The sequence below is a fragment of the Lepidochelys kempii genome, chromosome 1, assembly GCF_965140285.1.
Source record: "Lepidochelys kempii isolate rLepKem1 chromosome 1, rLepKem1.hap1, whole genome shotgun sequence".
In the NCBI taxonomy this organism is placed as follows: domain Eukaryota; kingdom Metazoa; phylum Chordata; order Testudines; family Cheloniidae; genus Lepidochelys; species Lepidochelys kempii.
Genome location: NC_136380.1, coordinates 257,482,386 through 257,495,698, shown reverse-complemented (window position 1 = coordinate 257,495,698; position 13,313 = coordinate 257,482,386). Strand labels below are relative to the sequence as shown.

Genomic DNA, 13,313 nt, shown 5'->3' with positions numbered 1-13,313 from the left:
AATTAATGTGCTTTGTGCAATCTCCTGCGATGACCTTCTGTATTTTAATGCCCTTTGTAAGGAGAGTGGCCAAGTAGCTTTTCTCCTTCCATTACAAAAGCATTCTGTCACCTAAGGCTCCCTAGACAATCCTAGTCTTGTATCGGGGCCTTACTAGTGAAAGGGACACTCCAGAATCCAGGGGAAATAACAGAATCTGGGGAGTTACAGGTGATATTCTGTGATTAGCCATTTCTGTATTATTGGGGATCTGGTTTTAATACAGCTGCTTTTGGTGGCTGGGTATTTTTTTCCCGAAGTGTTTTAATGTTGGCAGTAGGGCTGATTTGTGTCTTTTTTGAGATGTTCTGGTATATCCCTTGTGTTAGGCGGGGCCCCCTGGTATATTGGCTTTGCTGGATGAAGAGTGCTGGTTCCCAAAAGCGACTGACAGAAGCTTTGTGGAAAAGGTGGTGCAGGAACAAGGCAACCACCCCAAATTCCAGAAGCCAAAACAGCTGAAAGACAAAGCTGACTTCTGCATTATTCACTATGCTGGCAAGGTAATACTCATGGAGGCTGCTGTGTGGAGTGAATCCAGAACATACTGCTGGATTCTTCCACAAATCTAACTAGATCTAGCTGTTTTTAGAATTCTGATGCTTCACACACCAATGAAAGAAGTTTCTATAATTACTCAGGTATCTGACCAAGGTGACCCTACCAAATGCATCCTCCTTGTGGGCTAGGGCTTGCCTACAAAATAGTAGGTGTAAACATTGCTAGACTCAAACTCCAAACTGAGACTAGGATGACCTACCTCGAATATTTGTTCACCAAGAGTCAACAAGTTGAGTGATGCTCCGCTTCAGTTGAGTGACACTGCCAAGGTGGTGCATACTGGTATTGCAGCCTCACTCCTAGCTCTTAACAGCACATACTATAGCAATTCAACTGGATTCTGCAGATGTGCTCACTAGGTACCTCAGAGCAGGCAGAGTGGGGGTAGAGGGTCAGACCCACAAACACTGTCTATTAACAACATCCTTAATGTTGGGTTTTAGACTTGTGCAGGGTCCTACTAGATCCTGCATTCTTAGAAACCCTCAGTCAATTTCTTGGTGACTGACATGATTCTTTCCTTAGGTGGATTACAAAGCAGATGAGTGGCTGATGAAGAACATGGATCCTCTGAATGATAACATTGCTACTCTTCTCCACCAGTCCTCGGACAAGTTTGTGTCTGAGCTGTGGAAAGATGGTATGTGATTAAACCTCTTTCCTGTTAGCAGTTTTTACTAGAAGAATTGACCTTTAACATCATTTGATATCTGATAAAACTCTACAACAAGATGTGCTGCTTTTCCCCCTTAGAATGAGAACAGAGATCAGCATGATCTGGAATTGAGCCCTGCGTGGGACTATTTTTTTTAATTCTGACGCGCAATACTCACTCCCATCTGCTCCTGCAGTGTTTCTTGCATTTTTATCCTGTTCCTACCTGCAAAAACCTTAGATCCTGCAAGAGAGACAGATTTCCCCCATGCTACTAAAAACAAAACAAGAAATTGGTTGTTCTAGATAATAGAATTCAGAGTTTTTAACCACTAAGAGTAAAACTTCTTGCTTAAACCCCGTAAAAATACTTTTAACTCCTTTTATAATTGACATCAAATCTTTCTATCCATTGCTTAAAAAACGTTTTAATACTTAAACTTTAAAAAAAGAAACTTGCTTTACATTGCTGAAATTCTATTTGACACACTGACTAGAGATTTAGTATTTACTGTAATCTTGTAGTTTTTGTTTTTGGGGTGGGAGTATATTTTTGTCCCATCCAATCCCGCCTACAACAAAGTATGTTTTACTAGCTCCCACTGTTGTGGCAGCGGGACCCAAGGGATCTCAGTCCCACTGCAGGGCTCTAATCTGGAACTTGCTATCTGCCTTGCTTTGCTTAGGCAACAATACTGCACAAGAGAAATATCCCCTCTAGCTGAAATGAGGGGTTGCCATTCATTGGCGTATAGTCTGGTGCATGCACTGCAGCTACTTCTCTAACCAAGGAATCCCAGGCTAAAATCTGAATCTGCCAACATGTAGCCGGTAGCTACAACCTTCAAAGATGACATCTCAGAGGGTGAAACAATATAGTTAATTCTGTCACTAGTGTGTTCTTGCTGCAGTGTCATTAGGTATTTTACTCTTTCCTCTTTGGATGTGTTTGTTGCTTTTGACTCTTACTGTTACTATCGCTTTTTTTTCCCTTGGGTTTTCTTTGACGTCTCTGTCTGTTGCAGAGATGCAGAACGTTCAGAGAGCCTATTTCTATCAACACTTTCCTATTCTTCATCTAGAACCAGGTGACTGAGAAACCCGGCTGTCGTGTCGTGTGTAACGCATCCTAGAGCCATGCAAGAAATGCTTCCGTTAATTCTTCTGTCCCTTTGCCACTCCTGCTTCTCTCTTTGTTCAGTTCCTTTGCTTCATGCTAGTAACCCCTCTTGGGCTTGAAAAACAAAAGCAAAGCTCATATCTTGCAGTGAGATACTTGAAAATGCAGGCACATCCATGTGCTATCCATGCACTCCTCAGTGCATGGATAGCACATGCATAGGAACAGTTAGAAAGGAAACCTAGGAATAGCCAAAAAGCAAACATTTCCATCGCCTGTTTGAATACAGACACAGTGATGCTGCATTTCAGTGCAGGATTTTGAGGGATGGCTTCTGAGATGGTACCTATAAAAACAGAACTTCAGCTGAATAGTACTCTGGCGGAATGATTTGACTTCAGCTGCTAACCATTTGAGAATTACGTCGAGACCAAGTCTCATGTGACTTGTTCTGCATGGAAAATGGCCTGTTTAGTGAATGCTGTACTGCATCAGGCTTGCAGAAGTCATTAAATGACAGAATGCAGCTGAGCAGTCCCCATGTACTGTTCCTAGCTGAAGCTTCTGTCTTAAATGATTGTCATTTTTACTGTTTTCATGTAGACTGTAGGGATCAAGAGTTTAAGGGGATTGTTCCAGCTAGAATCTGGGATACTGTTATGATGTCATCCAGAAACATAGCCTTTTTCTCCCTAATTAGAAATACTTGACCCTATTTTTAGTAGCTATTGTAGGGGTGGCAGATTGTAACGTTGCCTTTGCTGAATAGCAGAGCCTGCCTCTTTGTGGGGTGTCTCATCTTAACAACAAGGTTTTTTTACCCCAAAGCAAGGTTGTACTCAAGTTAAATGTATCTTCTTGGAGTGATTTTTCCCTGCCCATTGACATGGTAATAGCTGTTACCTGGCATCTAAACTTGGGATTCTAAGATCAGAGAAGCAATGATGCTACCAAGCCACTGTGATTAGGAGCTTAGGGAATTTTTGTCTTAGTTTTGCAGGCTAGTAGAAATTGGGTAGGAAAGTTGGGAAGATAAGTGCTATAGCTTCTCCTGGCCTCTTCCCCCAAAGTTTGGCCAGTGTCTATTGATAAAATAACCCAGTTCAAAAATGGAGAAACTCTGTTAATCTGTGTCTAATGTCTTCTTCAATTACTTGGAGTACAGTGTTTGTGGTACAAAAGGGAGCTGTTAAGATCTCTAACAACTTTTTCCCCCCAAGGCTGTTGGAAGTGTAGCGCACTCTCGTATCTAATGTACAGTATACTTGTCCTCTGAAAAGTGACTCAAATAATGGTATTTTGGTGTTCCAAGTTTGTGGTGATTCCATTCCAGGTTTGCCCAGTTTACCGGTTAAGAATGTGGCTTTTCTAACTGCCAGCCCTGCAAGGTCAAGCAGAGTTCTTGCTGTGCAAGTAACTGGCTGAACTTGTAGCTCCATTTGTGTCAGGGTTGCTGGTCTTTGTGTAGGAAGGAAAGACCTCAGGCTGAATCTGTTAGAAGTGTCATCTTTTTACTTGGAAACTAACCAAGCCTGGTGTGGAATCTGAGGTAGTAAACACAAAATCCATTATGCCACTTTTTGTTTGCTCTTCACAATACAACTGCTCTTTTAAACTGCCAGTTGGGTCCATCTCACACAACAATTCATCACTCAGAGACCCAGTAGTGAGCTGCTGCTTTCTTTCCTTCCTGCCCCATTCCTGCACAAGTCTTGGACAGGACTTCTACGTCTGTGTAGAGAAGAAGCAAAAAGGATCCTGCAGCTCCTCTCTTATCCTGCTCTGCCCAAATGTTCTTTGCACACATTCACCTACCAGACTCTAGTGGAAGTTCTAACTCTCTCCCTGTGTTTTGTTTAGTTGACCGTATAGTTGGGCTGGATCAGGTGGCTGGTATGTCAGATACAGCATTGCCAGGAGCCTTTAAAACCAGGAAGGGTATGTTCCGAACAGTGGGACAGCTCTACAAAGAACAGCTATCCAAGCTGATGGCTACCCTGAGGAACACCAACCCCAACTTTGTCCGCTGCATCATCCCCAATCATGAGAAGAAGGTGAAGGACGATCTCTGGCTGGGCTAGCAAAATAATGGCAGTGTCTTGAGAGTGAGGGGATGACTGGTAAACGTGCTTGTTGCAAGGGACACAACTATGGGCTTCAGTCACTTGCAAGGCTTTGTAGAGGGGTATGAAGAGTTTCCTTCCCTGGTGACTGCATTTGTTGCACAGCAAAGTAACAGAGTAACCTCTCTCTGTTACCCTTAGATCTCTGATGTCATTTTAGTTATAGTCCACTTCTAACACCTCCCTGAAGCTCACAGATATATGATTTTTAATTAAATAGTAGCCAGACTGTTTTAGAGCACTAAGAATGAATCCTATAACTCCCTTAACTTTGGAGGTGGATCTCTGTTTGCCTCTAAAGTAAGAAGGCATAAGGGCCTTCCTTATGACTTCCCCTGGAAAGGGTACTTTGAGCTCAGTGAGCAGAGTAGGAGTCTCTCTTTACAGCTCTTGTAAAGTTCTTTAACATTGCTAAATACCTTCCCTCATTAGGCTGGCAAACTGGACCCCCATTTAGTCCTGGATCAGCTCCGCTGTAATGGAGTGCTGGAGGGAATCCGTATCTGCCGACAGGGCTTTCCCAATAGAGTCGTCTTCCAGGAGTTCAGACAAAGGTAAAGTTCTGATCAGAGCATAAAAGCAGCCTCTTAATCATACCAGTTTAAATGCATGGTCAGTACATAAGAGCTGCTTTGTTTTAATCATAATTTGATTGCCCCTGCTTCTAAATGGCAGGGGACTTAAATAGCAAAGGCAGTGATGTAGGAGTTCGCCACTTGTTGTTATGGCAGCAAGGTCTCTAGAGGTTGTAGTAATCTGTTGGATCTGGGCTGCTTTGCTTCTCTCACAACAGCAGCTGTGACTTACGTGGTAAACCTGTAGTTGATATGATGGGTAGAAGACCTCAGCCAAGACTGGTTTTATCATCTAATACCAAAGGGCATAAACACTGTATTCTGTAATCCACTAGAGGTACAAACTATACAAATTCATAGTTCCATAGGAATATGTTACAGGTATTCTCTCCCAGATTTCTTCATTGGAGTGTCTAGTGCAACTTGTATGAGATCTGTCAAACTGGTCTAACACACAGATTGTCCCTACAGATATGAGATCCTGACTCCAAATTCAATTCCCAAAGGATTCATGGATGGAAAGCAGGCCTGTGTGCTGATGGTAAGCCACATCGTAAACCTTACTTGTATGCATTGAGGCTGGAGAGGAGATGAGGAAGGTCTAAATCAGACCGACCTTCCTTTTCTAGGTGTATTACAAAATACATCCATTGTGCTCACGGACCTGAATTCTCCAACTGGAATGTCTGGTCCATTATGAGGGAGAGTAGCAGAGGACTATAGAAAGTAAAAGCCCCTATGACTAATGCTTCTGGACCTTCTGCTAACCAAATGATATATTGGGATTTTTCATGCTGGTGAGCTGAGACTCAAACACATGGCACCGTGTAAGATGGCAGTGGTTCTGGTCTGCATGGATTGTTCACTGGCCGTAAAATTGTTCTTGATGCATAGTTGAACATGTACTTCAAGACAAATTTCTTTGAATGGCCTGTAGCGATAGCTGCTTTTAGTGCAGGTCCAAGTGGCTAGTGCAGGAATGTCTGTCGCAAAGTGGCTATTGAGCATTCAGACTGAAACTGAACTAGTGTGTAATGGATGCCATATCCACTCTGTCACATGCAGAATGTGGCTGATTTTTTTTCCCCAGCTGTTAAATGCTTAATGCTAAGCAGTTCCTAGGGGAAGAGGAAACTAGGTGGAGCACTTCTTCTGGCAAGAGTAAAGAAGCTGAAAGAGTTGTATCATTTATGGGAGGGTTCAACAAGTCTGTGCTGTTTAGGAAGGGAAGAGGAAGGTTAAGCACAGTATATATTTAAATATACTGGGTTAATCTCAAATCCGACTACAACCTCTAGCAGAGGGTGGGAGCACAATATTATCATTGTAGCTTCTTAAACTGGCTAGTAAGATGTCTTTTATGCACAAGTGGTCAGACCTGGACATGTTCCCTAAAGCACTCTTGTAGACTTAAATGCTCTAGTGTGGTGTACTGAACCTGACTGCATGTTTCCTCTCTGCTTCTCCATCCCATCCTGTGCATCCAGCTGAGGATAAGACTTCCTCTAGAGCCGTGGTTTTCAACCTTTTTTCATTTGTGGACTCCTAGAAAATTTCAGATGGAAGTGTGTGGGCCCCTTTGGAGATCTTAGACCTAGTCTGTGGACCCCCAGTGCTCCGCAGACCAGAGGTTATAAACCACTGCTCTAGAGCCAGCTGTCAACTGGCCAGATCTCAGTGCAGGGGAGGAATGTCTTCTAGCATTGTAAATGGTCATTTCTTGTGACACATCACTCAGAGCAGTCCCAGTGCAGCTCCAATAAGATGTTTTCCTATTTCTAACGGGTGCATCTTCCCTCTTTAGATCAAAGCATTGGAGCTGGATCCAAACCTGTACCGAATTGGACAGAGTAAAGTTTTTTTCAGAGCTGGAGTCCTCGCTCACCTTGAGGAGGAAAGAGACCTGAAGATCACAGATGTCATTATTGAGTTCCAAGCATGCTGCAGAGGATACCTAGCCAGAAAGTAAGGACCATGCTCCATGATGTACATGTGTCAAATGCATACTCATCCTTGTTGGGTCAAGCTTATATTCTACAAAGCCAGCTAAAAATGATTCCCTTCAGAAAGGACTAACTCTTATCTGATGATTCAGTCTCAAAACACAACAGCTGATGTTTAAGGCATTTATAAAACTCAAGTACAGCTTGTATAAACTTGACCCAGAGTGAAATTGCAATGCATTGGCTAAATCCTGGTAAAGACTTCTGCAACGAAGTGTTTGAGCTAGTATCCTACATCCTCCTTAATTTTTATAGGCTGTAAAGCGTACTCTTGTCTATAGGTACTTCAGGCAATGGGGAAGCCTCTTGCTAGAGCAGTTGCAACTACAAACGGCAGATGTGAGAATTTGAAAAGGGTTTCTGCCATCAACATAGAGACCGTGTAGTGCAATACAAATGTTTTGTGTGTATCTGCCTCTCAAAACTCTAGAGTTGTGACTGTGGAGAGAACTCTGTAAACTACAGCACACTTCTGTAAGCAGACAAATGGTATGGTGAGCAAACAGACATCAAACCAATAGTGAAGGGAGACGTGGGAAAGGGAACAAAGATCTCTTGATGGTGAGTAATGAGTCACTGAGGCAGGGAGGATTGTTCCTCATGGCAGAAGTTGGAGAGAAGGTGCTTCCTCACTGGTGAAGAAAATGAATGAAGGGACAGACAGCCCATGTATACTCAACAGCATAGTCAAGGTCTGAAATAAAGAAAGCTCATGAAAGGTTTAAAAAGGACAATCTGGAAATGAAAGTTGGAAGTGGCTGAGGATTGACTTGATGTAGATGTCTGTGTGGCACCTGTGGCTTGTTGGTTGTCTGACCACTCTTATTTTTCAGGGCCTTTGCCAAACGTCAACAGCAACTAACTGCAATGAAGGTGCTTCAGAGGAATTGTGCTGCCTACTTGAAGCTGCGTAATTGGCAGTGGTGGAGGCTGTTCACCAAGGTACATCTTCTCATCTGGCTATTTGGCAAAGGGTTAATAGCTGAAACTGGAGCTTTCCATGCTCAGCAAGACAAAAACTTCTCCGTACAGAGTCTCTGCTCCATGTTGCAGCTGGATAATGCCAGCTGAGCTGTCCCCAGTGTAGTTATGCAGGATATCTGCATGCCTCAGGTGCACTGTTGCATAGGAATCTAGTAACACTGTGGAAAAGGCAAAAGTAATCTTCCAAGTCCTCCAAACCCAGAAGAGTCTTGTCCTCTGCACCCTTCCAAGAGGCGGGCTGTTCGTTGTATAGCTGATCTGTGCTGTTGCTGGAGTTGTTTAGAGTTGAGGGGTTCCCCATCCCTCCCCAGAGCAGTAGAAGAGGGGGCGTGCCTGAGGTTCTGATCCTCTACCAATAGACTCCATTTTCTGGCCTATAACTGAAGCATCAGCAGGAATGAGGCTCTTGAGCTGAGTAAATCTTCAATTTTCCCTACTGTGAAATGAGATTTCTGATTGACCTTTCTGTGAATTATCCCTCACCAACATGCAGAGGGATTTGCACTCTTGCTCTTCTCTCCTGCTGTCTTTCCTGGCTCAGCACCAGGTTCTCCATTCACCTAGATGTTACTTACTTCTTCCTGCTGTATCCTGGCCTGAAGAAAGGGGTGGGGTAGGTATTGAGAGTTAGTGGCAGGATAGATTATACAGAGTCTCCAGTGATTCTGCCTCCCAGCAGCACCTCTCCTACCATGGCATTCTCTAGTGTCCCCAACAAAACTCTGGCAATTGACCAGTCCTTTAGACTTAAAAGAAACCTTATCCAAGCTTGTGTTGGGACTGGCCTGTTGTTTTTCTTGCTGTTGACTCTCTCTACGTTCCATTAATTTTCTCCTTGCAGGTGAAACCCCTGCTGCAGGTAAGCAGGCAGGAAGAGGAGATGATGGCCAAGGAAGAAGAGCTGGTGAAGGTCAAGGAGAGGCAGTTGGCTGCAGAAAACAGACTGACTGAGATGGAGACCCTCCAAACACAGGTGAATCTCCCTCACAGAACTCCAGTTAGTCAAACTACTATATGGCTGTTCTTTCACATAGCTGGTCCATGATCTACAAGCTGCAGGATTCCTGCTTAAGTGTATAGATTAGTTCTCTCTGGCTTAAGCACCCCAGCACTCTTCTCTTAGTTCTGCAACAGTGAACAGCTGTTGCTCCGCTACAGCCATCATTTGGATTAAAATCTCCATTGACTGAGTATTGTGGAGAGTCACAGAAACAGAACGAGGTCACTAATGGTCTCTGGCTTGGAGTAGAGAAGGATTTTTTTTGTTGTTGTTTAGGGATAACATGTGTGTGTTCTTTATGAGGGAGGAGGAAATCTCACTCACTCAAGAAGGGCAGTCCCCAGACATCTCAAGGGTTGATGTAACATGATTGCACTATACAAGCTTATGCAAAAGGATAAAACTTAAAACATGACATGACTACTTTGGCTTGTGACTAGCATCAGGAGACTCCTGGTCCTGCACTGAGAAGAGTCCATGTAAAAGGAAGAGCATATCTGCAAAATCTAAGGAAGAGGTTTAAACCTGGGGTTTAGCACAAAAGTAAAGTCACCAAAAGGTTGTGATTTGGAACTTAAAGATCCTGGGTTTCTCTCTTGTGTAGCTAATAGCAGAGAAGCTGCAGCTTCAGGAGCAGCTGCAGGCAGAGACTGAGCTCTGTGCTGAGGCTGAGGAGATAAGGGCCCGTCTAACAGCAAAGAAACAAGAGTTGGAGGAAATCTGTCATGACCTGGAGGCCAGGGTGGAGGAAGAGGAGGAACGGTGTCAACACCTGCAGGTTGAGAAGAAGAAAATGCAGCAGAACATTCAGGTAACATCCTGGGAATGGCACCAGTGTGTGTGAATGAGGTGGCAGGTGAGTATCAGAGTACTGGTACTCTCTCAGTGGGAAAGATAACAGAACAGGAGGCAAAAAATAATGGTATGGAAGAGGGGGTCTGAACTCCACTTTAAATTGTTAGGGTCTGTTATCTCACTCGTGCCTTCAGGACGTTGGCACAGACTGTTGACTGAGGAGACTGCAATAGGACAGTTCTAGTTCTGGGGTCAGCTAGGCCTAATAAGCATATAGCTATCTGAGATAATTTCCCCAGTTCTTAGGTGATGGTTGAATCTGAGGTTGCTCTAGGTGGTTGGGTGGATCCTTGGTTAAAGTGGTAGTCCGGAGACTACATATCCGCTCTAGCAGAAGCAGCAGTGCCACTTTGCATATAAGTTTATGTACTTGATTATATGTATAGCTGGGAATGCAGTGTGCTACATCCAACTAGTGGCTACAGAATTCTGATATATTGGGGATTGCTTGGCGGATAGGGAGACCCTCATTTTGAGGGTCAATTTGTAATTTGAGGGTTGTATTAATACTATAGTGATGACACGTGAGCAGTATGAATAACATGTCATGGGCCTTATTCAGGAACTAGAGGAGCAGCTGGAGGAAGAGGAAAGTGCAAGGCAGAAGCTGCAGCTGGAGAAGGTGACCACAGAGGCCAAGCTGAAGAAGCTGGAGGAAGATCTGATAGTTCTGGAAGACCAGAATCTCAAACTGGGCAAGGTAAAGTGCACACAACAGCATTGGGGTGCCCAGCTGGTCTGGTGGGTACAGGAAGTCAGCTGTAGCCACTCCTGGTATGTTGTCAAGGGAGGGGCTAAACTGGGTCTGCAGTGACTTTGCTGACTTCCTGAACTGAACACATTCCTGAAATTAGCTGCCAGTTAACAGGTCAATATGCAGAGACTGGTACTGTGCTCAAGCAGTCTTGAGTGGCCTGTTCTGTCTAATTATATTGCCTACGGTGAGCAGCACGTAGCCTAAAGAGCTCTCTTCACTTTTGAAGGGCTATCAAATATTAATCAGTTATTTTAAAAATAGCTAGTATTTGGAATCTACACTGAATCCTGAAGTCTCTATTATCACCAACTTTTATCTCCCTTTGGTCAGTGTAAAATTCCTTCCAGGGAATGGTCCTGTAAACCTGGAGATCAGTCTCCACTCCCACTCTGTCAGTGAACTTCCCTCTGAAGCCAGTGAGCACTCATTCCTTGTGTCCTGCAGAAGTATGGTTGCTAGAGAGCCCAGAGGACTCCTGCCCCCACCCACGCTTGGATTCCAAGAAAAGAGTGCTTCAAGTCCAAGAAGCTGGGAAAACAAACTGGGGTTATATGACTAGTTCCAGGTGTGGTGGGGAGGATGGGGGCAGGAGGGTGTCAGACTTCCTTTACTTCTAATCAGGTATACATGAAACAGTTGGACTTGATACAGTCATTCAAGCATTGTCAACCTAGAATGAGTTGTGCAGCCCAGTGAAAAAGCCATGGAACATTCTTGGCCTAAATTAAACAGTATCCTAATTCTTAATCCAGGAAACTAAAGTGTAAGGGTTACACTGTCCCCATATCCAACCCCTTATGCTGTAGCCTCAGAAGATCGTTGGTCATAGGATGATGCTATATATAGGATTTGGGAAACCCAGGAAGTGTGGGTCAGCCACCACTTTCTCTAGCCAGATCCAAGATTGGGGTTTGGGGTTTGTTTCTGTGGCAGGAGTTGGCACATATGAACAGATTATAGCCTATTTCAATCTATACAAATGAGTTCATCCAAATTCTAGCACCAGATTTGACACTGGCTTTTAAATCCTGCAGGAGAAGAAACTGTTGGAAGACAGAATATCTGAGTTCACAACCAATCTAACTGAGGAAGAGGAGAAGTCAAAGAGTCTGGCTAAACTCAAGAACAAACATGAGGCCATGATTACAGATCTGGAAGGTAGAGAGGGGGCTTGGGAAGAACTTGCTTATTTAGTATTAGTCTTCCTGTCAGTCAGGATTTCCTGAATCTCAGACTGATTCTAGGTCTATGGCCTCATTGGGATTCCAGTTACCAAAGGGTTAATATTCTGGGGCAGTAGCGGGGATGCTATTGATCAGTCTGATGGAACCATTCAGCGGCTGGCTGGCTGAAGGTTATATGCCTTGTCAGCTGAGCTTTGGTCTAAATAAAATCCTCTAAACCAGCAGACTAATGGCAAAGAGAGACTGGTTTGATTTCTTTTCGTGCTGTGGAAGTGTCTCTGCTCTTCTGCTTCCAGTGGTACCTGTACACGGGGGTTAGTGCTGCTGCTGATCCAGAGTGTCTCCTTGTTAGTGCCGTTCAGGGTGCAGATTTAAAGATTTTACTCACCTCTGACTGGTCTCTGTGGAAAAACTGCTGGGAGAAACACAGCCTGGAGCAGCCCATTCCCTTTCTGTGCAGGGAGGGGAGCTATTGCTAAGCATCACTTTGTAGCTACATGTGCAGTGAGATGTAGGTTGGGAGGAGCATGGCACCGTCTTACCTGGCAAAGGTATCCTCTTGATGGAGGAGAATAAGGGAAGCTGGCTGTAAAGTAAGAACCTGAAACATCTTCTAGATCTCACTTCTAATAGGAGTGCAAGATTGGGGGCGTATGCTACAGGTCATTGGAAGAACATTCAGTATCCAGCAGGGTGGTGATTAGATGCCATGTTAGAAAAGATTCAGTCACTCAGTTTTTGCTCTTGCTGATACATCATGCAGTGTCCTAAGAATAAATATCTTCATTTATGCTATTGTCTGTCTCCTTCAGAACGTCTGCGTCGCGAAGAGAAGCAGCGGCAGGAGTTGGAGAAGACTCGCAGGAAGCTTGAGGGAGACTCCACTGATCTGCATGACCAGATTGCTGAGCTGCAGGCTCAGATTGCAGAACTCAAAATGCAGCTGGCCAAGAAGGAAGAAGAACTACAAGCAGCCTTGGCTAGGTGAGGCCTCACCACCTGATCACAGACAAAATTCTTGTCTTGTGTTGCTTATTGGAGTAGGAACTGAATGGAACAGGCAGCTCTTGTAAACTAGCTTATTTGACTGTAAAATCAATGCATTTAACTCTATAGCTTTTTGACTGCTGATTCCTGCCACAGACTCGTGCAGCAGTAGAATATGAACAAGCTGTGAAATGCCCATGTTCCCAGGGACAGTAATACATCAAGGGGGGCTGACATGAGCAGCAGCAGGGGCAGCTTAGTTTACTGAACAGATACAAAAATCAACCTTGAAAAGTCAACGTTTAAGTTGCGTTCTATATTACAAATTAACATACAGTACGTGGCCCCTTCTCTTCTGTCTTCTCCCACCATGTCAACATTCCTCTGTCCTCCAGTTTGAACTAGATAATCTCCTCTAAATCAGTGGCAGATGGAACTAGAACCTTAACTGGAGGGAATAAGACCAGAAAC

At 44.1% G+C, this 13,313-nt stretch overlaps 1 protein-coding gene across 2 annotated transcripts in view; it reads left to right on the top strand.

Annotated features, from left to right (window-relative positions):
• The window catches only part of MYH9 (myosin heavy chain 9), a 95,550-nt gene that overhangs the window by 59,482 nt on the left and 22,755 nt on the right, over positions 1 to 13,313 (top strand). For both annotated transcript variants that reach the window (XM_073325086.2, XM_078850629.1), the window contains exons 14-25: positions 369 to 542; positions 1,126 to 1,240; positions 4,235 to 4,428; positions 4,930 to 5,051; positions 5,544 to 5,613; positions 6,877 to 7,037; positions 7,909 to 8,017; positions 8,901 to 9,032; positions 9,664 to 9,870; positions 10,477 to 10,614; positions 11,706 to 11,829; positions 12,668 to 12,839. In XM_073325086.2, coding sequence (XP_073181187.2) covers positions 369 to 542; positions 1,126 to 1,240; positions 4,235 to 4,428; positions 4,930 to 5,051; positions 5,544 to 5,613; positions 6,877 to 7,037; positions 7,909 to 8,017; positions 8,901 to 9,032; positions 9,664 to 9,870; positions 10,477 to 10,614; positions 11,706 to 11,829; positions 12,668 to 12,839 — 1,718 coding nt within the window. The remainder of the gene's footprint in view (positions 1 to 368; positions 543 to 1,125; positions 1,241 to 4,234; positions 4,429 to 4,929; positions 5,052 to 5,543; positions 5,614 to 6,876; positions 7,038 to 7,908; positions 8,018 to 8,900; positions 9,033 to 9,663; positions 9,871 to 10,476; positions 10,615 to 11,705; positions 11,830 to 12,667; positions 12,840 to 13,313) is intronic.